This window comes from Schistosoma haematobium, chromosome 1, assembly GCF_000699445.3.
Source record: "Schistosoma haematobium chromosome 1, whole genome shotgun sequence".
In the NCBI taxonomy this organism is placed as follows: domain Eukaryota; kingdom Metazoa; phylum Platyhelminthes; class Trematoda; order Strigeidida; family Schistosomatidae; genus Schistosoma; species Schistosoma haematobium.
Window position 1 is genome coordinate 20,612,214 of NC_067196.1, and position 26,996 is coordinate 20,639,209.

Below are 26,996 nucleotides of genomic sequence, written 5' to 3' on the forward strand. Positions count from 1 at the left end.
CGAATATGAAAAAGTCTATGATGACCGAGCCGAACATATGGATTAGTTTTTATGCATGTTTGATTCTCAACATTGTTAACATCGTACAAGTTTATGCAGAAGCTGTAATAACTTTATACTCTGGGGCGACTGTTTATTAATTCCTAGTCCTATTTTATCATTATCACATATTATAATTCGTCAAGTGTAAGTACAGTTTCAACGATTTCTCTTATCTAAGGTATGTTGTTTTACATTATCTTATTAATACAATTTGTAAATGATTGGTTTAACGAATCGATAAACAAATTTTAAGGAAGTAGCAAATTATTCAAGTTCCTTTCAAGTCTCTATCTAGGTCATTTCACATCTTATGCTCTCCGTAATTTTCTATTTCTACATTATTAATATATTGATCGATATTTAGACTTTCACTACATTTTTTTTGTATATTATATTGTACGACCGGAATAATTATGAAAATTCTTTTGAACTTTGATTAGTATAGAGTTTATTATATTAATAGTGTGTTTTCAATTTATTATGTAATGATGCCAAGTGGCTTAAGAAGATCTACTGTTCAACGTTGATGAAAAGAGTCCCAGAAAATTTCTGAGGAAATAATTTTCAAATCATAAAAATTTCATACACAATTCAAATATAAACGCTTCTCATGGAATTCAACTAATCAGATCACATAGAAGTTATTTACAACCAATAAAATAATAATTTTGCTGGGAAAAAAAGTATGACTACAGGTAAATTGAACACCTAAACCAATCACTATTTTTTAAAATACATTTGTGGTCACACCCTTAAAATTTATTCTTAAGGGTATAAAAAACCCACAGTCGGTTTAATGTGAACTAAAATAACCGACAGAATATAAAAAATATTAGACTTAACTTGGTAATCCTGTCACATTTTGGATACCTAACGGAAGTCTTATACGAATGAAATAGACAGTGACAAGATGTCTCAGATAAAATTAACTAAAACAATGAAAATCCCACCGAGACCATATGAAGGTAACAGAATATTTTTTGGAATAAATAAGTATATATATATATATATATATATATATATATATATATATATATTTGTCATGTACAAAAGGCGCATACAATAACACAACTAAAAACAAAAATAATAGCATAAAACAAACAGAAGCAACCGTACTAGAAGATAAGAGAGAACAGATCCCAAATGTTATTCAAATTGATTAGTCATAAAATATACACTATAAAGACATAGAATGAAGGGAGCTTAACAATAACAACAATTATGAAACATGATCACGTTTTGTGCTTTTATTCATAATTATCTAATTAACTTCTTAAATTCATTGTTTAGACAAATATATGTGTGATACACATATGTACAAAGGTTAAACTGTTCATTTACACTTGATATATGTTTACCTGCATATTGTTTTCACTCATTAAGTAGTATTCATGTAAAGAACTATGACAGTAATAATAATTGTGACAAGAAAAAAGAAAGAGGTCAAGATGAGATCAAATGTATCAGCAACAACAACAACAAACAATATTTTCATGAAATTCAATGAGAAATAAACGTTATTAACAAAATTAGACAAATATACATACATGCATAGTGACCGCTTTTCTTATATCTATATTTATATAATTAAATGTTAAAGAATAGACAAACAGCACACACACTTGTCAAGACTGAAATTTTTATCATCAGAATTAATGTGATATTAAGTATTATTAATAGTATATAAACAAGAACACACAATCATAACATTTTATCCAATAAACTAATAATAGTTTTGGGGGAACTTTTACAAACAGAAAACAAATTGTAAAATACTAGTAATCAGAATTTCAACCAAAAAAATGTGTTCAGATGAAAATAAGGAAAAAGTACAAATACATGCATAATAAGTAGGGAAATTCAAAAAAAAGAAGGGGAGCAACAAAGAAAACACAAACTAATTTAAAGTAACATTTAATATAGACAGAAATGCATTACTATTTGTAAGAAAATATACCTCACATTGAATTATGAATAAAAACAGACAAACGAATAAAGATTGAAACGAAATGTGTTTGATTGTATTTTCTTTTATTTTTTTAAAAAAAAACTATTACTGCAGAAATTTACAAAATTCATTCTTTAGAAAAAAACACACAATTAATCGTAAGACTATATACGCTCAAGCGTAAAACGGTATTATACAAAGAGAGAGTAGAGAAATTCCACTTTTTTTTTCTTTAAATACTAGAGAGGAAAAACGCATTTGAAATGTTTCGCATTAATTATGTCAGGGTAGAGAACAAGGTGGAGAAACCTGAGAGCAAATGCAAACATAATAATAACGACAATAGAATACTAGGAAGGAACAAAATTGTTAATAAATGTCAATTTACAAGACATACTGGATGACATTTAGAAGCATATACTGTCTAAGAATGAAGATACTTGTTAGGTAAAAAAAAGAAGAAGCATAAGATGGATAAATACGAATGGTCGCGGTAAACATAATGAACAGGCACAATAGATGAAGAAAAAAAGGGGCAAGAAAAGCAAGATGTATTTACATTTATTTGTTCAGAGAGAAAAAAATATACAAAGAAGATTCACTTACAAGCATACACATATACATCACATTTCTTTTAAGTAAGATAATAGTTTTCATTGAAATGCATTATTGTCCACTAAATGACTATTAAGCATTATGGGAAGTATATTACATTAATTCTAGTATTACTTTGATAATGATAGTTGAAAATAATCACAGATAACTTCTCTTTTATCTTTCATAAGTGTATATGCATGAACTCAGAAGAAAAAGCTTCCAAATGAAGCATGATGATGAATGAACGAAAAGATGAGATAAAGTCATCATACATGTAATCTGCAGAAGTTTATAGTATATATATTGTCTGGACAGGAGAAAGTTCAACAAAGAATACATAGAAAAATGACTACAATGAAAGTTTAAAAATGAATTAGAATAGTTCTGATGATATATCTATGTATTTATTCACAATTTAAATATAATTTAATCATCATTATTCTACATATACGACGACAAAGAAGACAGCATCATCATCATCATCTGATAGTTGAATTTTCATTTCCGTTTTCTACAAGCCACACAGCATGTGATACAGATCTCCAAGATTGCACGTCAGCAGAATCATTGTGCATATTAATATCGGGAACGTAGCGTACTAGATTGTCAGAGGAAAATCCACCGAATTCAGGAAAAGGACCTGTTATAAAATAACAATAAACAATAATGCATAACAGTTTCTTTAGGAAAAATGAACAAAATATGCATTAAAATCGTTAAAAAGAAGACGAGAGTACGTAAAATTTATCATCAAATATATTCAGATGAATTTACAATGAGTGCTATGTGGTCATAATACACTAAAAAGTAGTCTAAATACTTCCTCCAAATAAGAAATTCGCAACTATTGCATGCATATTGGTTGTTGTAACTAAGTGAACTAAGAAGTAAATACCAGAAATTTAAAGCAATTTCAAACAGATTAAAGTTTAAGAAGTAATTACTACTAATACTGTAATAATAGTAGTAGTATTAAATTGAGTTATAACTTAGTTTTATGTTAAGTTGTAGCAAAAGCTTTACGTGAAGTAAGTTAAAAATTTGAAATTTAACGTTTGACATTTTTTTGAGAAAAAAACAATTATTAAGATAAATTTAAATCGTAAAAAAACACTCATGAAACTACTGAGACAGTGACAGAACAAGTGGCGTTATGGCAGCAGCAACAAGAGTAATCTGAAGTATCATTTCATTTAAGGCACTAAGTTGTTGAATGTCCAGCTGTTACCATTCAACAATATTGGGTACAGATTGCATGCTTTTAAATATTCAGCAGTAGTATTGTTTTTTCGGATACTAGAAATAAGAACCACTTAGCGTAGTGGTCAGATACATGTTAAATAAACTGAATGATTGAAACTGTCTTTTAGAATGACTGGAATAACTAAACCAAATCTGTTACTGCAAAAACACGATAAATAAACTTCGTCTAACTTATCACTAGTCAACAAACAATAAGATAAACATCCCTTTTATTTATTTATTAAAAAAAAAACGCAGAAATTATCTGAACATTAATCAATCCCTGAAATTTTCTAATTCCAGAGTGAATGTATAGTCGATAGAAAAATCCTATTTCACAATTAATTTCCTTAACATACTCTGTTTGTTATTAAGTTTGAATTAACGTAAATAACCATTTTGTTAAAAGAGACAATTCATGTTAAAATACTCGGTAAATATCTTGTTTTGGAGTGGTCAGTTACGCGATTCCCGACCGTAGCTGCTACCTTGACGCGGTGGTCGGGCTTGCCTATCGTGATGACCCAAACGAGCTATATTGGCTGGAACATATGTTCCTGTAGGTTCTACCATGCCAGGCAGGTCGATTGGAGAACGGCAAGACTAAAAACAGCAATTCAAGGTCTGAGGGCGAAGTCGTACTGCTGACTGTAGAGGGGTGTAACAGCAGTAAGGTGTTTCCCTCAGACAACAAGCATCTGCAGCGATGCTGCCTTCTCACAAGGAAGGAAGGGGTTAGAAAAGGTCAACCCTAAAAATGTCACACTTCACCTTACCTCACGGATTTCCGTCTCCGGCGGTAAGGCCCTTTGAAGAACGGAGCTAACATGTCAAAAACCTTCCACAAAAAGGCCGTGCGCGACCGGCCTCAAGCAGTTGTCCCTTGGGCTCTGCGGTCACCCTCCCAGGTCGTCAAGACCAACACTAATCCAATTTCCTTTTCAGGTTCCTCAAGAAATACCCTTCCACGGTGTGGGCAGCCGGGAAGTGATAGCAGCCCTCATACCCGTAACAGCACACGAGACCAAGTTGGTCACATTCAAATACTTCTTACACCTCCTAATACCTCTCTTATCTCCATGATTAACCCTTTCCACATCCCTTTATCACCTCGGACCGCTAGTGCAAACGATTCGAGTACGCGGAACGTTATTCCTGGTCCCCTGAAACCATGCTATAAACTACATGTAGGAGCTTTTAACGTCCGAACACTGTGCAAAATAGGACAACAGGCCTCCTTAGCTAGGACCTCAGAATCTCGCGCCATCAATGTGTGCTGTCTCCGAAACGCGCATACAGGATCCGAGTAGTGTCATTCATTTGACCTCACCATGCCAAAATAAAGAACCGACTCGATTCACACTCCGTGTATCTGGAAGCCCTGATTCTGCTTCCCGTCGCCTCGCCGGCGAAGGTATAGCATTGAGTCCTAGGGCAGAACTAGCTCTCTTAGAGTGGATCCCAATAGACAGTCGTTTGTGCGCTGTCCGACTGAACGGAACAGTAAGGATCCGAAAAGATAGGGACACTCGTAGTCTCTGCCTACCCTCCCACTGACTGCAGCTCAGACGATGTAAAAGACGAGTTTTACAGAAAGCTTCTCGACCTTCTCCGAAAAGCTAGACACTCTGATGTAGTAATAGTGGCCGGTGACTTTAATGCTCAAGTAGGTAAACTAAGCGAAAGGGAAAGACACCTGGGTGGATCTTGTATCGTCGTGGCTCAAAGAACAGATAATGGCGACCGTCTGTTGCAGCTTTGCTCAGATAACCGCCTGTTTCTTGCAAATACTAACTTTAAGCACAAGCAAAAACATCTTAACATGGCGACCCCCTAATTTATCCCAACGTTGGACCCAAATAGATCACCTCGCTAACAGTCATCGATGGAGGGGCTCGATAGAAGACTGTCGCTCATTCTGGAGCACATGCTTAGATTCAGACCATGCTCTAGTGCGATCGCGTATTTGCCTGCGTCTTACTGAACGTAGTAAAGACGCTGCAAGTAAACCTCTTAGGGGCCTACTTAATGATAGTCAAGCTAAGAGTATATTTCAGGAACAACTAGGAAAATAGTTAGGCAGCCATGTATGTGATGCCCATCCCGAGGCAGCATGGAACGATATCCGAAAAGCTGTGGAAACAACAGTGATATCTGCTAGTAAGGTAAACCAGAAGGTTAGGGAGCAACACTGGATCTCAGCAGCATCTACCACACTGATAGATGCTCGGAAACTCATTCCACCCGGCTCTGAACATAATGAAGAGCGGAGTCAGCTTAAGCGCAAGCTGACAAGAAGTCTACGCAATGATCGTGAACAGTGGTGGGTAGCGAAAGCAAGAGAGATGGAAAAGGCAGCGGCAATAGGTAATAGCAGACAATTGTTCAGACTCGTTAAGGAAACCGGCATTAGGAACCCGACCGTTAGCGAAACAATCTCAGAGAAAGATGGACATATTATTCATTCTCAATCCAGGAGATTGGATCGATGGGCGGAACACTTTAGAGATCAGTTCAACTGGCCTTCAGCCACACTTCAGTTTCCCACGATCTCTAGTCAACCTGAATGGCAAGTTAATGTATGTCCTCCGTCCCTTTACAAAGTTGAAAAAGCCATAGGAAATCTGAAACGAGGGAGAGCAGCAGGCCCTGACAGGTTTACTCCTGAGATTTTTAAGGATGGTGGTCCAGTATTAGCAATGAGATTAACCGAGGTCTTAGGTAGAATTCGGGAACTGGACGTAACTCCATCTGACTGGTCTTAATCACTGATTGTGCCAGTTTTTAGGAAAGGACAAATGTTCTCTTGTGAAAATCATAGAGGAATCAGTTTGACTAATATAGTGTCTAAAATATTAGCTTCAATAATACTTCGACGCCTAACTAAAGGTCGTGAAGAACAGACTAGAGAAAACCAAGCTGGTTTTCGACCTGGACGTGGTTGTCTAGACCAGATATTCACACTAAGTCAGGTCCTAGAACATAGACACACATTCAGACGCCCCACAGTGAGTGAAGTAGTTGAGCGTGTCGACTGCTTCACTTATCTTGGAAGTCTCATCAGCCCTTGTGGTCTGGTGTGTGACGAAATCTCAGCACGGATACAGAAGGCTGGACTAGCTTTTGCCAGCTTGTGTCATTTATGGCGTAGGCGAGATATCCGTCTATCAACCAAAAGACGTGTTTACTGCACAGCAGTACGTTCCGTCCTACTTTATGGCAGTGAAACATGGCCGGTAAGAGTAGAGAATATTCGCAGGTTACTAGCATTTGATCATAGGCGTCTTCGAAACATTGCTCGTATATCCTGGGACCACGGAGTAAGTAACTCAGTTGTTGGGAAAGGGGTACTAGGTAAGGATGGCAAATCGATTGATGAAGTGGTGAAACCTCATCAGTTGAGATGGCTGGGACACGTGTTACGTAAGCCCAACCACCGATTGCCTCGACTTGCTATGTTTTACGGTGTAGGAGTAGGTTGGAAGAAAGCTAGGGGCGGCCAGACCAAAACATGGCACAAATCCATGAAGTCATTGACAAGTGGACTGAGTCATGTTGGTAGGTGTAGACTACCTGGTTGGGGATGGCAAGATGATAGCAACCGATGTTTAGACACCTTGGATGACATGGCTCAAAATCGTTCGCAATGGCGCAAGTGCATCCACTCTTTGTGTCCTCCCAAATTCTAATCTTCTGAATTCTTCATGTCCCTTTCTTTTTTCTCTTTCCAAATTTATTTCACTGGATTATACTCCTTAAGTAACATCTTCAAACCCTAATTTTTCCGATTACTGCTTATACTCTTACTACCTCTACCACTACGGAATTTGAGTCGACAAGTGCATCTCTGTGCTAATGTGGTGTGGCAACTAGAACTGATGTACGTACGTATGAAGTTCTACGTTGTTAATGATTGACTGACTGAGTTACGCGATTATTTTCGGTTATCTTTCATATAGGCTATAGTAAATTAAACAATTCAGTTCGAGACAGTTAGTTCACTTTTTGTGTGATCAGATTCAGCTTATGTTTATAACATATCACGTGGAAGGTCGAAATCTAAAAAACTGATGAAATGGATATTTTTGAACTCTGCTAAATATCCATATAATTTTAACGTGTTTCTAAGATATGCAAATAGGTGATGATGAAGCTGAATAATATTGTGAGACCTAAAAGTAAAAGAAAAACAAGTACAAAGGTCTAATCATGTTTAGATCCAAAAATGTATGTTTTTATTACTATTTGCTGGCGAAAGATTTCAAGCGACAAAAATTTGGTTATTACACACATTTTTAAAAGTTTCATTTTACACAGACACTTAAGGTACAGGAAATGTGCAGGAGTACTTAAGGTTAACAACTATTTTCCAGACAAAAGATGATATAAAAGTAACAATAAAAATCCATTGACATTATAACACAAACCAATAAATTGCAACTTGAAATGCATAGGTAAACCAACTAGACTATATGATAACACATACAAGTAGTATTCAGGAATCAGTTATTTTATTTTATTTTAACAACAGCAGGCAATTGAAGATGATCGCCAATATTGTGAATTGATCTAAGTTGGTAACACCGTTGGGTGCTATCTTAGTGGTCTAGAGATTAAGCGCTCATGTGCCAGAGCGAAGGTCCTGGGTTCAACTCTTGTGTACGCATTGCTGAGAATTCCCATACTAGCCATCCAGTACTTCCAGGTTTTCAAAAATGATCTAAGATAAGTTTGTGCTTTATAATCTATAAGAGCTACTAAGTAGTTAACGCTTGGGAATAACTAAAAATGGTGAATCTCATTGAAACCATGAACCGGTGTAATTTAGACCGTCACCGTTGAAAACTTGGGAGCACTGGACGACCGTTCCGTACTAGTATGGGACCTCTCGGGGGTGCTCGTCCACGATCATGCACGAGGGATTCGAACTCAGGGGTATCGGTCTCGTGCGTGAACATTGAACTTCTATACTACTGAGTCAGCAGCCAACAGTGTTAAAGTCTGTCTTTAACTAATCATATCCTCACTGGTGGCTAGCTTTAAGAAATTTTTAGAGTTCTAGGAAGAAGCCGTGAGCAGTTGAGCTAGTCTGTGTCTGGTGTGAGGCAGTTACCCACCGAAGATAATCGCCCTACGTCAAGAATTTATGGAGGTTAGACATTAACACTTAGATGCCGACTCAGTGGTATATAAGTTGAACCTTTAGACACGAGACCGATAGCCCCGAGTTCGAGTCCCGCGTGCATGATCGTGGATGAGCACTCCTGAAATGCTCCATACCAGGACGGAACGACCGTCCAATGCTCCCAAGTTTTCAACGGTAATGGTCTAACTTACCTCGGTTCATGAGTTCAATGAAATTCAGCAATTCCCATAACTCCCCGTACTAAAAGTGATATCTACAGTAGAACCAGTTTTTGTTAGCACCACATGTGAGCATTCCACAGTTACTAGTGCAACAATCATTATCAAAAATAGCATTGATACAATATTATTTAGTAAGAATTTAAACTCACTAATAATAGTAATAATAATAATAATGACGAAAGAAGCGGAAGTGCCAGTTAATATAGAAGCAGTATAAAGAAAGACACAAATGTCATGTCTAAGCAACAATACATAGTATCCATAATTAACAGAATAGTAGTTTTATAAAAAATATTCAACTATAAACAACTGTATATGTATACATTCATTCGTATATGTATGTTTACTTGTTCAATATAAATTTAAATATTGATAGATTGGTAATTAATACGTGTAAGTATGTGTTTAAAGACAAAGGAGATTGATGTCAACGAAAATCCATAGTATAATGATCTAGGTCACAGAAAGATGAACTACAAATAAAAACAAAATTCTTTTCTTCCAGTCTTAACAAATATGGAATTTTTGGTTAACTATTTATTATTTAAGTAGTGTAGTTGAAAGTGAAAGTTATACAACATTGACATACTTTGTGAGTGGAACTTAAAACTCAAAATCCGTACTACTATGATTTAAGTAGCATAGCAGTATCGATAGTCCTTATGCTAACAGGGGGGCTCAAACGAGAGTATATGAACATGTGCTTCGTAAATTAGTTATTTTTAAAAGTATTTCTTGTTTTATCATATGGAAACTAAAGAGCTGTAAACTATGAGGTAATATATAGTAATGCAAGTTCCATAACTGGGACATAGATAACAGCGCGATCCCAATCAACAATCAAACAAGTTGATTTATGTAGTCTTATGGTACTTTTATTTCAAGTAGATCTCAATTTATCTGATCAACAGCATCATGTTCGAAAAGAAGGATCTAAAGGTTCTGTGAGTGCCAACAAAACTGAATAATTCCAAACTGACACAAAACACAATAATGTAATACGAATAGATATATAGTTTGACTATTGAATCAAGACAATTTGTCTAATAACGAACTATTCCCATATATTTTCTTCTAAATGATAAACCTGTGTGAACAGGCTACATCAAGAAGATATACTAAAAAAGACAATGAAACTAAACTTCGGGGTGACGTATTCAGTAATGAGTTTATTGGCTGTTCACTTACAAAAGGCGATTTGAACTGCGTCCAACTGCAATCTACCACTTATCAGATTCAAACATTCAATTTGAGGTCATGGGTAAAGTGAAATAAGTGGTGATCGTACTTGAAAGATAACATAATTTTGATATATAATAAGTGTCTATAAACACGAAAGTAGCGAAAACAATACAATTGGAATTTTTTTAGATTATCTGAAAAAAAATTCCAAATACTGAAAGTTAAGTTTGTCAGTAAATACAAATATCTTAAAATGCCAAGGTTTCATTATAAGTTACGTTTTTAAGATACATTTCACAAAAGATATGTACAAAAATACAACAACGATAACCCCCTCCCCAATTATACATATTAAGGAAGGACAAGTAGTGATTCAACGCCGAAAACATGACAATTATGGAAAAAGAGTGAATCGCCACAAAATTGGGAACGCAATAATTACACATTCTTTCGCAATTTTCCCCACCTACGTGGGAAGAAAAAAAACGCGGATTATGATCTCGAGTAAATAAGTTAAATAATCTATGAAGAATCATTTATCGAGTTCAAATTTAATGGTTTAAACCCTTAAATACTAAGTTATGTGTCCTCATAGTGACACAAGTCTATGAAGAGAAGAGGTGCGCATAGGGATAACCTAAATGTTATACATTCAATTACATCTTATACGGAATTGATAATTGAGAATAATTGCGGCTTTACTATAGAGTACAGGAATGTGGTTTGTCTTATCTAGTAAAAGGACCACCAGAATTGAAATAGGTAAAGATAATTACGCGACATGGTTAAAGTATTGCAGCACAATGAAACAAAAGGATAAATACTAATGTCCGATTTCAAGGATCTTCTTGTTAGGACCGACTGTTATGTGGCCATACAAGCGACATATTAGTCATGACCAGAATAAGACCAGACACAAACGTCCATCGATCCAAGCGATATATATATATATACTTGCTATCCAAATAACCAAGATACGAATGATCTTTTAAGTCGAAACCGCAGTTTATCAGTAAACGCTAAGTGAATTAATCACCAGAATATTCTAGTAAAATTATGAAACCATGTTACTTATAGCTTGATAGCTAGTTTTTCTAGAAATAGCTATTATTTGAAATATCTTGCCAAAAAATTAATCTCGAACTGAGTTAGATCATGAAAGAATATATACTTCATGAAAAAAATTATATTTTCAACAAAAATAAAATACCTTAAAACTCACCACTTTCAACCGAGGTGTGTGGAGATGGAGTAAACGGGCATAAATCTGAAGATTGTTGTTTGTTACAATGATTTCGTTGTTGCTCCTGCAAATGCAATTGATGACCATCAAATTGATGAGGGTTAATAGTATTCATATGAGAAACTGATGATTTGTCAGAGTTAGGATTTAGATGACCAAAAGTAGAGGCTCGTTTGTCACGTGCACGTTGATTTTGAAACCACACTTGAACAACACGCATAGGTACACCTAACTCAGAGGCTAAGGCTTCACGTATCTAATCACAACAGAAGAAAATTATACTGCTAAGGTAAAATGTTTCATAAATCAGTGGTAATTAATAGAAATAAAAAGCTTCACATTAGCTGTTCTACACATCAACAGTAGTGTACCAAAAGTGTTTTGTAATAATGTGGTTATTTGCAAACAAGTCTTGTGAATAGTAGTTACGTAGTAAGCAAACCACTCAGATAAGTAAAGTGCTTAGGAATGAACGAACATGGTGACTAGTTAACAATGACCGACACCGATAATTTCAATTATCTTGGGAGTCTCATCATTCTTGATGGTCTAGTGTCTGACGAAATCTCGGCAAGGACTCAGAAAACTCGACTGGCTTTTGATAACTTGCATCACTCGTGTCGTAGCACCCAAATGCCCTGGTACGGACGATGGTGGGAAAAGTCAGCTCTCCTTCTCGAAACGCTCTCACATGGCCATGTGTATACAACCACTGCCAGGGAAGTCCTACTCACTGCCTTCTTGTGGCGGGGGTGTTGTTAACGAAATTCAGAGGACGAAAAGTGAATGTCCGGCGCTTTAACCGGGTTGGTGAATAAGGAGGATCCACCTAGAGGAGTTGGAAAACCCTGATTCCAAACCAATGATGCACATGGGCTCCAGTATCCTGAAGGAAAAAATGGCGTATGAACCTATTGTTGGTCACCGGCTACCATGGGACTGCATCTGCTGACGTTGCTCCACTGCCTTGTGGATTAGACCTTTAGGTCCAAGGCTCGGGGTGTGGCCCTCTAAGAAAACCACCTGTTTCGATCTGGGCATCCGGGCGGTATCCTAACCCTCACACAAATCGAATAATTTATGTGGTGCATATATATCTGGTGTCTCCTACCAATATCTATGTGTTTAAATAACTTGTGGAGCAGGCGAGATATCCGTCTTCCAACTAATCGATAAGTTAACGGGGTAGTAGTTCGCTCCGTCCAACTTTATGGGCGTGAAATATGACCACTAAGAATGGGGGATATCTGTATGTTACTAGTATTCGATCAAAGGTGTCTACGAATCATTGCTCGTGTATTTTGGGATCACGGAGTAAGCAATGCTTGGTTTAGGAATAGAATGTTAGACAATGATAGTAGATCGATTGATGAGGTAGTAAATGTTCATCAACTGAGGTGGTTGGGACATGTGTTACATATACCTAACCACTGCTTACCGCGACAGATGTTTTCTGACGTAAGAAATATAGGCGAGAGAAAAGCTAAATGTTTCTAAACCAAGACGTGACACCAGAATATGAAGTCAATAAGAACTCGATTGAGTCATACCAACAATAGATGTAGACTAGTTGGTTGGTGCTTGCATGACTATCGTACCCAATGGTTAAAAAATTTAAATAACATAGTTCAGGTGCATTCATTATTTGTTGTATTACAGAACATGTGGCCAGAAATCTCTTTGCATCTATTTATTTTCTTTTTCTATGACTAATCTTTTCTTTTATTAATAATGCTATTAATACTTTCATCATTGTTGGATTTGCCTTGAAATAATTTCATCTCGTTGTGCTAATATGGTATAGCAACTCCAACCAATCCACATGTTCCAGTTTTCACGTTGCGTATGACTGATTGACTGAATAAGGACCATTAGCGATGTTCGGCACAGTAGAAATCAATAACAAACGATCGTCCACAATCATCCGTACATTTCGAGAATAAATTTAGTGAAGATTATCAAACATCAAACACGATTTCTGTGTCAGAATTTCTTTGAGTTTTAACCGAGTATAGTTATCACTGTAAACGAATAATTCCCTTTTTTAACACTTTGAAGTATGCCAGATCTGAAGTAAACGTGAAAGATATAGGGGAATTTTGTAGTCTGTGACTTTTGTTACTAGTGATTTTGTGTAATATAAGTCAATGAAAATATTTGGATAAAAATTACTGGTTTTGGTGATACACCTATGACAAAAATGTTGGAAATATTGGTAACAGTGAGTAATTTCAAAAACACTGGTCGCCAGAGTTTTGGTACATTTCTTCTTTGAAATGCGACTGGCAACTATTACGATCTCATTATGCTAAAGAGCTGACCATCAGTATACTGAAAACTGGTCATCATTGACTTGCATGTACTAGTCAATCCACGTGGTAGTTAAACAGAACTTGACCTGCAAACAAAGTACTAAATACGAAGTTCACAGATCAATGTAAAGTATTGGCTAAATGGTTAAAGAACACAGCTTTCAGTTATTAGTTTACCAGCTGCAACTCTACACTATTTACCAAGGTTTGAATAAGTGCATTGTTATTTTAAAATGATAAAAATTACCATAAAACGAATTAGAACAACTATAATGAAAAAAAAAAATAATTGTTTGATTATAATAAGTAAGAAGTATGAGTTGATAGTAGGGTGACAAATATAGTAGGAAATTTCAGAATAAACAGCATGATATTGTGAACAAACATATTGACATAACAAGTAGGTTAAAGCCTGAACACATAAATCATTAAAGGTTACACAAGAAATGTGCGTGAATAGTTAGATTAAACATGTAAGTGGTGAAAAAGCACTATCACACAAGGGATGTGAAAAATTGGTAAAATTGCTAAGTAGTTGTATAGAGAAAAGCTTCGCCAACATGCCAATAAACACAATTCTTTAGCTGCGTGCTCAGAGAAATACAATTAGATGTTTTACAAACAAAGCAACCGATGGTTAAAGACCTTGAATAACATGGCTCAAAATCGTTCGCAATGGCGCAGGTGCATTCACTCTTTGTGTCCTCCCAAATTCTAATCTTCTAAATTCTTTATGTCCCTTTCTTTTTTTCCCTTTCCAATTTTATTTTACCGGATTATACTCCTTGAATAACATCTTCAAACCTTAATCTTTCCGATTACCGCTTATAATTTTACTACCTCTACCACTACGGAATTTGAATCGACAATTGTATCTGTGTGCTAATGTGGTATGGCAACTTGAACTGATGTACGTACGTACGAAGTTTTACATTGTTGCTGACTGACTGACAAACAGAGCTAGGAAGATATACTCAGATGACACTACAAACAGAGTTCATACATAATATAGTGATTAAAATGAGATACAGGATTTTCTGAAGAAATATATGTATGCAGTGAACAGGAAGGCACAGACACTGGTTGTTTGTAGGAAACCTCACTTATTGTAGCTACAATTCAACAGAGATGCAGCTAATGATCTACATCAAGATAAGCTAACTAGAAAAGTGGAAAGGATTTTCAATTCAGCTAATCTCTGTCCGTTATTCTCTAGTCGACTTATGGTAGTTCCATAGCTAAAAGATAAGTTATCTGATTCTGCCGCATCTATCTATGTTTAGGAATGTAGCTGGTCCTGTGAAAACTACACTAGGTCTACGACTATATAACATAGCCAACGAGTGAACGAGCGCCTCTGCAGTCAGGAAAGGGTCTGGTGCGACAATCTATGAGCAGCTCCATTATATCACGCTAAGTCGATAGCGGTAATGTAATAGACAGGATCAACGCATCTAGTGTGGTTTTTGGTATAAAGTTAACTTTGCCTAATGGGGTTCAATCTTGTCTCTTACATGTGGCAGAATATATAGAGATTCAAGATAACAACCCTGGTTTCTGTATTTGGAAGAAATTTGTTTCTTGGCCACACAAGACTTAATAAACAATTCTACCGATTTTTTCACATCCCTTGTTTCCAATCTTTCTTGACCGTTCCGTATCCCTGATTCATCACTTACAAGTTCAATCCAATTATTCACGCACATTTCTCATGTAACTTTTAATGATTTATGTGTTCAGACTTAAACCTATGTGCTATGTCAATAAATTTGTTTATATATATACTGTATATTAGAGTAAATCCTGACAAAAATCTGGTTGAAAACAATATTGTCCGCTTATATTGTTTGTCCTATTTTATTATTATTCATAAAACGCATGCCCCTAAACTAGATTACCATCACTAAATAACACTAAGGGACCAAGTCAGATGTAAGGTTACTCCTTCCTGACAGTGATGTACAGGGTAACCATTAAAAGGCTTCAATAATCGAATTAATGGAATATTGTCAGTAAGTGATTACTTATAATTGTTTGTTTAACTGTATCCAATATCCTCGGTAGGTGTAACAACAGTTTGATGACTCTATTACGTAGGTCGACAAAACTGTATAAATATATTAAAATGTTATCATTTACTGTTTTATATTGCACAACCAACTAACAATGTTAGTAACAAATAAACTTACACTTTTTGACGGACGAATATTTGATTCGTATGCCTCCTGCAATCGGTAACGCTGTTCGTCAGTAAGTGAAGTTCGTATACGTCGATTTAAACTAAATCCTCCACTACTAACTGATTGATAACTTTGATCTAAATCTTGATTAGCCATTGTTGGCCAATCATTTCTATGACTTGTTAATTCAATATCATCACATTCATTTTGTCGATTAGATAAACAATAATTTGATGAAGATTGATGAATATGTTCAGTGTTTTCATCATACTGTCGCCAATTTCTAGGAGATGATGACGATGATGTGGAGGATTTGAGATCGGATGATTGACGATTATTTATTCGGACAGGATAAACAGTAGTAGATAAAGTTGAAGTTTGATGATGATTAGGTCGTTGTGGCAGCATTGGTGATTGCTGTCTCTGTTGTTTAGTCATAAAATCGGAATGACACATAGGTCGACAAGTAACAGGATCAATAATGTAGGCTTCGCCAGCTGCTATTGGTTGTTGACAAATGCAACATGTAAAACAGGAGACGTGAAATATTAATTCCTGACTTAAAGAGGATAATGTAGAATTAAGTGGATTTTTAACAGAAGTGGAATGTTTTGCACGCATAAATAACTCATGGCTTCGCATTGGTTGTCGACAATTTCCACATTTGGTTGCATAAAGCCTGAAAATAGTTAAATAAAATTTGATGGTACACAAACTACGTAAACATTAGATAGGTGTGTAATGTATAAAAAAATAATTGCATTTTAGCATATACAATCCAATTTATTCAGAAACCTGTGAAGTACACATCAATTGATAGAAGGAAGCCAGGGATACCATTAAGAGAATGACTAAATTTAAAAGCATGACCCGATAATAATCAAGTGTTCGTACAACTTTATAAAATTCAATAGAATTTACCAAATAAAGCGGATAGAAAATCAAGTGCATTAACTTCGACCGAATAACTAATTAGAATTTAAAACACTATGTATTAATATATGAGGTTGTTAACCGATCCTATAATATTTCATTTGTGCTTTATTACGATACATAAACCCAGATAAACACCTTTCGTGGAACAGGATTAATTGGAAAGAATTCATTATTTCACCAGTCACAAAATGTAACATCTAGAACACAAGTGCTTAGAAATTCAAGTTGTTACATAACATCATCATAACAGAAAAGAAAAGAAATAAGATGGAGAGTGGAGGTGCACAAATAATGATACCCAACTACGACGGTTAATTAATCATACCTAATATGGTTATAAAAAAACGAATGAGATTTAAAAGCGGAAGACATGAAATAATAGTAAGTTAGAGATTTAAAGGAGGAGAAAAAAATGAATATAGTTGCGGTCGATTATGGGCCAACAATTCCTAACCACAGACAACGACGATTGTGGGGGTACCAAATACGGAAACGTGTCTGCTGATATTCTCTATAATTTGTCCGCATATATAATGTAAAGCTGGGATTATTCAAATAGTTGTAATGTATCAAGACCAAGGGGAACGAGGAAACTGAAAGCGTATTAATCAGAATAAAATACTAGGAAATACAAAAAAGAGTGAGATCTATATGTAAACAGCATGTCAATTATTTATTTATTTAAACACATAGACATTGGTAGAAGGAGGCACCAAATATATATGCACCACATAAATTATTCGATTTGTGTGAGGGTTAGGATACCGCCCGGATGCCCAGATCGAAACAGGTGGTTTTCTTAGAGGGCCACACCCCGAGCCTTGGACCTAAAGGTCTAATCCACAAGGCAGTGGAGCAACGTCAGCAGATGCAGTCCCATGGTAGCCGGTGACCAACAATAGGTTCATACGCCATTTTTTCCTTCAGGATACTGGAGCCCATGTGCATCATTGGTTTGGAATCAGGGTTTTCCAACTCCCCTAAGTGCATGTCAATACCTAAATCTGATCGACAAAATTCAATCAATATTAAGAGCTAGATGAACATGGAACTGGTCACTACTCAGTGATTAATCTATGCAGATATCTGATTCCTACAAGTCAGTCGCGGTCTACATATTTCGGTCATAATGTCTCAAACTGTGAGACTGGGTTCGAATTCACTAGGGAGCAGCAGTTTCCTCATGATTGGAGGTAAACCTCCGACTAACTAGCTCCAAAACATAGCCCACTCGATCACAGCTAACGACTAGGCAAACATGACATTCATCACTAGTCAGTGATAAGTCGCTGTAAATGGTTAAACAACATAGAAAATATAATTCTTATTCACCAACTACATATTTGCTACTCATGCTACATAACAAACGATTTTAAAGAGAACAATCTGAAATCATTAAAGTCTTACCATATTAAAAATAAATTCAGTCAATATAACTAGAAGGCTACATATAGCCACAAGTATTACAATGTAACACATCAGTTGTCTTAAGAGTACACTCAAAGCCTGGTAATAAACAAAGGAAACTTTGAGCCTATAGCTATTGAGTGTTGATAAAGCTCCTCAAGTTTAAAAGTAATGTAAGTCTAAGTTCTATAAAATCTATACATCATTAACGAACTTGTTTCAAACTTCCAATCTTCTGTTAACTTTAATTAAAACCCTAGAACTATAGGCCCTAAGATACTTTAGATACATAATATACATATTTATCTGATGTTTATTTTAGACTAGCAACTATGAAATTACGCTTCTCAGTAAGTGTAACCAGTGAACTGTAATAAATATAAGCAAACATGATAAAGTATACCGTCTATCCATGCACATGAGCATGAAGAACCAAGATTACAGTTCACAAAATAATAAAAGTACAAAGTGTTATGATTTATCTTGTGTCAGCTTATTTTAACGTTAAACACTACCAATGATTTAGCAAAAGTTGTTTGGAGTTCAGATCTCATATTATGCAAAAACTTATAATAACCACGATTACAGCTTAAAATAATCAAAAAGTTACATTAAAATTTTCAAAGAATGAATTCTTTGATATTTTGAAAACATTACCTTAACTTGATGGACATGTAACAAAGGAAACCCATTGTGTCATTGACAAAAGAATAAAAGTAATTCGGTTGAAATATCTTTTTTTCGATATTTCTGACTAGTAAACTATCCTCACTCACCTATTCTTCTGAAGCCTCTAGATTATTACGCACCCATCCTTCGGTATCTAAGACCTCCGGAATCTATGACCTAATCACTTCATATTCTTTTATAGACTCATATATTTATTAAGTCACCATAATTATGATTGTACATGTGTAGTAAATGATACCCTCGAAAAATTCCTTATTACCGAATTACCTTTATTCTTTATTCAATTAAGCGGTGACTTAGTGGTTAAGGCACTCGACTTCCTGTCAACAAGTTCTAGGTTTGAAACTCGCTCCACATAATTCGGTTTGGATAACCGGGTAGTATCATGATTCCTCACACTTCGAGTGTGACTCACACCCAAGTACCTAGTGAATGAGTTAATTTACTATTTATTTTTGTCATGTTAAAAAATAAAATAGAAAAGTTACAAAATTTTGCACAAAACGGTCAAGATTAGTAATGGATTAACTTACCGGTCATAGTCTCGGTGACACAATAGTTCATTTTTGTTGACGATAAAACATACTTCTACGAGTTCAACTGAACACACTGAACAGATTGCGCACGATTCGTGCCAAGCTAAACCTTGAATACGATAAAGATATTGATCTGTAATGTTTTGTCTGCATCCAGCACAAGTAGGAAGAGGATCTTTAGAAGATGGATGCGAAATTAATGGACTATGTGATAGATCAAGAGTGGATGAGACATTTACTGAGTTGTAAGGAGTCTCCCGATAACCGACTCTTTCTGTAACGCAATCAGAACTGTGGTGTCTTAACAGACCAGGAAAGTAAGAATTCGGATCTGCTGAAAAATGAAAAAAATCTATCGATCAGGATAAAAATCATTTTAAAAAATACATATATAATTATTTGATTGCTATGAGATAGATGAACTGTTGAATATCAACTGCATTCAGGGGAAACAATCTATAGGGGATAGTACAGTTGGTCAGAATGTAGTGGTCTTGTCCGGTAACTTAACTTTTTACAATCAAACTAGATGTAAACGCAAGCGGGCAAGATAAAGAATTCCACTTTATAGATGCAAAACGAGTACAAAAACACTATATTGTTTAAGATCGCACTGACACAATTGCATATTAACAGTATCTTATGATAGAAATAAATCGTCTCTCTAACCCAAGATCAAATCCTTCAGTAACGTACAACCTACTGGAAAAGAAAACCAAGACATACTAACGGAAGAGTATTTGCAGTGAAACTGGATGAGTTCAAATAAAGTTTCAAATACGAGTAAATTTTTTAGTAAATTCAAGCAAAATCAAAATACCACTACGTCCGTCACACGAAAAAGTTTCAGAGCTAACTTTTAAATAACCCCCTGAAGCATTTTTAGGGTTACTGCTAGTCTCAAGCTCGTATGAAGGAGGAGGGTTGGGTATGGGGTCAGCAACCCCATCCCGTAGAAAACAACCTTGCTAACAGAACGCTAGCCAGACGAATGTCACCTAAACAATTCAAACTCTGATCTGGAAGTTGAAGAATATTCATTCAGAAGAATTATGACGCCTCTTGGTGAAAGCCGAGATTCTTCGAAACTCATGAGGCTGGTTCCTCTTCTAACAACCAGAGCAACAATTTAAATATGTACATGGAATGCCCGGAAAATAAGGGAGACCGGTAGGACTAACCAAATAGCTGCAAAAATGGGGAAATACAACTTGATGGTTCTCAGAATCAGTGAAATCAATGGGATTCAAGCTGGACAGAAAAGGTTAGATTCGGGAGATTTCGCTGTACTCGGGTCGCGAAGAGGAAAATGCTCCACACACACACACATGAGTTGCTCTGATGCTGTCCAAAGAAGCACGTAAAACACTTAGACGATGGGAAACTCATGGATCCAGGATCACCTAAGCATCTTTTAAAACAAAGAGAAACGGAATCACAATGAATGTTATCCAGTGCTATACGCCAACCAATGATAGCAATGAAGATTATAAAGATCAGTTTATGAGAGGCTGTAGTCGATCGTGGAGAAATGCCCAGGAAACGACCTAACCATCATGATAGGAGACCTGAATGCCAAAGTTAGAATAGATAACACCGGGTATGGAGATATTGTGGGACGACATAGACTGACTGGAAGAATGGAACGAAAATGGCGAGAGATTTTCAAGTGTATGTACCTTCAACAAAATCGTTATAGGTGGCACTATATCTCCCCACAAGCGTAAATACAAAGTGTTATGACTTTATGTCCGGCTTTCTATCACGTGACTTATCCACCAATCAGAATACGACTTATACAAATCTTCACTCTATGCCAACCAATGACGTTCAACCCGTATGAGCAGTCTAGTGTCCTTATTGGTCCTATGTCCTCCTAGCCCGTCCACTTGAGTCCAGAACACAATACCACCTTCTGCAATATGAATCGAATCGTTTATTTCAGACATACTCGGTTTATATATCAATCAGACAGACCACAATGTACCATAAAATAGAAAATAACATGTGTACACAAATAAGCCCAAAAAGTGTCTGTGAATGTGGGAGGCAGTAGTTAATAAACTGAATATAGCTTAAGAACAGTAAATCGTACAATAATAAACTATAGATCAAAATAAAGCTTGTAATAAAAGGAATATAAATATACATAATCCAATTGTTGAATAGTTATACAGTAAGAATATATAGATAATATTAGTCAATTAATGTCTCAGAAGTTACTCGTGATTCAATCTTCGCTCGGATATAACACCCGCCTTTTTTTGAAGATTCCAAGTTAAGATTCTGATTTTTTAAAAATTATATGTAACTTTAAATTCTCCAACATTCTCCTCCTCCGCGAAACAATTTCGGGTCCTTATGTCTCCAAATTACAATTAATAGAACTTTGTTCAAACCATGTTTTTCGTATTGAATGTAGAATCCACTAGAAATGCTAGATGATAATGAACGACCTTTGATTTGAGTTCAGAGTTCGGTTCTTCTGAAGCATTATTTTCAAATTCATTAAGATTCTCATTAGTAGATGAGTCATTAGGAAAATCAACATTCAACAAAATTAAATTAGATTTTTGACCGCCATTTGACTCAGCCGACATATTTTCCTCATTTTTATAGGAAATTTCATCAAAATTTTGTGCATTAATACAAGAACCCATATCTGGTACATCGTCATTAGAAATCGGATAACTTGATTCAATATAAATTCTGGTCTCCCACTGATTTTGAGTAACACTAGGTACAATTGGGTTCATCGTGTTGCTCCAGTTATTTTCTGAATATAAATCCCCATAGCTTTCTCGACTAATATCACGTGGACCATAATTTTGTTCTAGCTGACGTCTATTTTCAGAGCTAGACAGCACCAGTAGTGTTTCATTTAATTCTGGACTCTGGGCTTCATCTACAGGATCTGGTTCCTGATCATCTGGTATTGTCACAACTTCATGTGCATTTAGCACAGTATTATCTTGGTGTGAGTCGGTCAACTTACCAATACTACATTTTGCTTCAGGTATAAAGGGATTTGAACCCTCCACAGGATATGCTTCTGAAATGTCCATTACTGCACCATTGTCTGCATCATAAATAGATTTCTTATTTTCTGGTTGAGTGAAAAGTCTGCCAAAAATTGTTTCAAATAGTTGTTGTTGAAAGGCTAACATCTGCTGGTGCTGTTTTAATATTAACTACAACTGTTCTAAAGAAATCGACACTTTCTTTTTTTTACTGCTAAAATCACTGGTAATTCTTACAGCTAATTTCTTTCCAAAATCTGAGTCACCAATTGTTGTATTACTTTTTTCTTGCCAAAATCCCCGTCGCCAATGTTGTTTTCTCTTTCTTACGGTTATGACCCAGCTATTCCTATTGCTAGTATTCTCGGACACCAGTACACTCGACAAGTCCCCAAATCAGAACACGGTTAAACAGGAAAGAGATTATATTCCAAATAACAAGGTTAGATGGAAGCAAGAAGCAAGTAAGAAGCACAATAGAGAAAACATTAGCATATTTATAGTTTTTACATGAGAAGATTCCAGAGTATTCTCCAACTATTGACTAGTGCTGATTGGATAAGAATTAGCCAATCAGCGTGCACCAAAGCAATCGTGCATTGAGCATGCTTTAATCCAGTCTACGCCCCGCTAACACAAAGCCATATGGGTCTCACCGGATCGCACTACAGAGAACTAGATCAATCGTGTTTGCGTCACTAAAAAATCCAGAAGGTCAATCGAAGACGTGAGAACAAAGAGAGGAACTGGAAGAACACGAAAGCAATTAACAACAGCCGAACAGGAGCAGAGATAGTCATGACACAGGCTGAATACACAGAAGCAAACAAGAGAGTGAAGAGGAGGATTAAACTCGACAGGCAGGAATACGTGGAAAATTTTGCAATAACAGTGGAGAAAATAAGAGACAAAAAAGTAAAGGTGTCCATAAACAATTGTCTATGCGAGATACTCCTGATCTGTTGACCAAATACCATCAGCAACAACCTACTGTGGGAGAGAACAAACTAGATTCAAGCTGAAGAAGAAATTAGGAAAAGGCGTTGGAGGTGGATAGGAAATACATTGCGGAAATCACCGAATCGCATCACGAGGCAATCCCTAACTTGGAATCCTGAAGGAAACGGAAGAGACGAAGGCCAAAGAACACACTATGTCAGGAATTGGAAGCAGACATCGAAAGACTGGATAGCAACTGGGAACAACTGGTTATGATCGCCCAGGACAGAGTTTGATGGAAAATGCTTGTGGACAACCTCCACACCTCCACTAGGGGTAACAGGCTTGAGTAGCAACCTTCAAACGAATAGGAAGGTGGTTCCTTTAAGCCTTCAAGCGTGCAAAAAGATAGAGTAGATTCAAAATATGATGGATGTGTAAGAACTTGTTTTAAACAATTAGATCCTATTTAGGACAAGAATCAGTGAAATAAGCAACGAACCACAATAACAATGGTTGAAACAGAAAAGCTATGTAATATGTATCAGCACACTTTGATATTTAATTTTCCACTGTGAGGATAAGCGAATTGTTTAGAATTAACAAGTGCATCAACAACAGCTCCTACACTCATCACAATAGATTACAAAATTCGTTATTAGTTATATTAAGAATATTTTTAACGCGTGGAACGACTAAGTCTTGATGAGACAGTGTGTGGTTCAAATAAGCGACTATCAGTTACTCTATCACAAATATGAAGTTAATAACTTGTATCAAGTTATGCATAGCTAACTGATACTATAAGCTCTGGTAATCAATTCAACTCATTTGTCAAGTATAGGTTTATGTAATCAGCTTTGAAAACATTAATTTTGAGATCGTGATACTGCATTATTAACCGAATAGAAGTAGATAACAGCAAGCTCTCAACACGAAAAATCTTAGTTCAAAGCTAAACGCTTTAACCAATAAACTACCTTAACTATAATAAATATGGTTATTAGTTTAATGCATAAATATGTAAAGCAGTCGTATTACATTATTACCAATTAGCCTGCCAAAATGTTGAGATTTTCACTTTATGTTGCGAGTCAGTCACAACGTAGAACCTGTATTTATGTGCATCGGTTCAAATTGCCATAGTCCATTGGCACAGACAGCTTTCATGCCAAACCCCAGAATAGTAGAGGTAGTAACAGTATCGTAAGTAATAGGAAAGATAATGTATCGGAAATACGACTCGAAAAGATTTAAATTAGCGAAATAAAAACAAAAACGTTATGAGGGAGGAATGAACACAACTTTGCTTTGTCGAGATTGAGATGTTACACGGTATTCAAAACTGCCAAAATTATGACAAAAGGAATCATTTTTGTGAAGTTATAGGTTACTTCATGAGAAAGAAAAATACTTCCCAATACCTATGTAATAAAGATTGTTACTATCCCAACTAAGGTGACTGAGACAAGTGTTAGACACTTCTTGCCACCAATTTAATGAGCTAATAAGGGGTGCTGGAATAAATCTCAGAACGCTAAGAGCCATACATAAGATGATCTTATGAAATCACCAACTAATCTAAACCTTGTGAGGGGACTTGGACAGGGGTTTCAGAGACAATCAAATCTAAAGATTACAAACTAAATGAAAGTTGGAAATCGATGACAGTAGTTGAATTTCTGGGAAACATTTAAATGACCACAGAAAAAAAGTAGAGTATATTAGACTTCAGGAACTCAATAAATTACCAACAAGCGGAATAAGATAGTAAACACTGGCTACTCTAAACATGACTAATAATAGACTTTTCATAGAAATCAAACATTTATAAACACACATCATAAATGAAGTTTTTTAAATAAACTCCAAATTATAGAAATCATTTACAATGCATCAAATAATAATCGAGTGGATGCTTACTATAAGGTAGCTTAACCTTTATGCGGTAGTTTTTAACACCACATGAGTAATCCTGAGTCATTAACTAACATTTGTTAGAGACCCAAATATAACATATGAAAAAGAACAATTGTGATCTAGGTAATTTTCGCAAATCTAATTAATGCGAAACCAGTTGGTCATGTTTCTATAAGTCTTTTCATACTTATAGATTGACCGTGATTTCGCACTCAGGTGACGAAAGTTAATTTTAATCAGTTCTGTAAACAGTAAGCACTAAACTAATCAATAAACGCACATGCACAATGAGTTTAATAAGACTACACGTACATTAAAGTGCAATGGGTAGGTCGAAAAATCGGTTATCAAAAGTGAATTCTAGTAAGTGTGTGGTGATGCAAATCACTCATTGTGATAACTCACACCGTCACACAACAAACAGGATGCTTCTGACTATTCTCGAGAGTTTAAAGACCAACATCAAATAGTTTACACTCGCAGTTTTGTCTTTTGGACTGAGCCGCCTATCGTTGGAATTTTCTACGAGACGATGCTGAGTCTGAACCACTTGTTGATAAAGTCAAACTGAAATTAGATTTTAGCAATGCTAGAGATCTTGCAGATCAACACAGGTCACTTGTTCTCTTATCATTGGCTTTGGAAACTAGACACTAAGGATATCCTACAAAATGTTTTGTGGTCATTTCGCGAATAGAACAAACCGGGCAATTACGGCTCGAGACTAAAGTGTATAACAAAACGGACGGTTTATGGTGGCATTATCAAGAAAGCAATGAGACTAGTCTTTCAGTGATATCCGGAGAACCGAGGGTTAGACAGGAAACAAGCCTGGTGCTACTGAGTATCTTTGAACAAGATACAGTAAGAGTGAATAAAGAACATGATAAACTGTCTTGATCTGTTTTTCTGGCAACAAAAAACTCATTCAAGAACCTCTGACTTCCATGAACTGATTAACGATATAGGAATCAAAAGTTGGAGCGTGGAAGATAACACCTTCGAAGCGAAACAAAGAGAAACGTACGGCAAGAGTTATGACAAATGCTTCTAATTTAGCCTTTCAATAAAGATAAGTTAATGTAATCATTATCACATAAGTGTAATAGTTATGAAAATTAAGTAGACTATGAGTGATGCGCTAATTTAAGAGTAGTGAAACCAGAATTAGATTCAGTAATTAGTCTACTTGTAACAGATATTTAAGGACGTACCACTACCAACAAGGGCCGAAACGCCCAAAGTTGACGACATTCTCCAAGAATGAAGTGCCGCCGTAACCTCGAAGTATTAAAACACGACCGTCACCGGATAGACAGATATAATAATTGACTGAAGTGATTTGCGACATTTCCTGCTTATTACAGGCGTGATAAAAAATAAGAATTGACCTGCATAGTGCTGCTTGTAGTTGTAAAATCTTCCTTAGATTGCT

At 35.8% G+C, this 26,996-nt stretch overlaps 1 protein-coding gene across 2 annotated transcripts; it reads right to left on the minus strand.

Annotated features, from left to right (window-relative positions):
* Positions 1-1,078: 1,078 nt before the first annotated feature.
* On the minus strand, positions 1,079-26,838 carry LMX1B_2 (LIM/homeobox protein LMX-1.2). 2 transcript variants are annotated; one of them, XM_051212591.1, is made up of 5 exons: positions 26,776-26,838; positions 19,680-20,013; positions 16,123-16,792; positions 11,601-11,877; positions 1,079-3,227 (listed from the first exon to the last, which is right to left on the minus strand). In XM_051212591.1, exons 1-5 carry the CDS (start codon positions 26,813-26,815, stop codon positions 3,067-3,069), a joined length of 1,482 nt encoding a protein of 493 aa, XP_051073367.1. In that variant the 5' UTR covers positions 26,816-26,838; the 3' UTR covers positions 1,079-3,066. The 2 variants fall into 2 exon arrangements, with proteins under 2 accessions (XP_051073367.1, XP_051073368.1); XM_051212592.1 differs by having other exon boundaries at positions 19,680-20,016.
* Between the last annotated feature and the right edge of the window lie 158 nt (positions 26,839-26,996).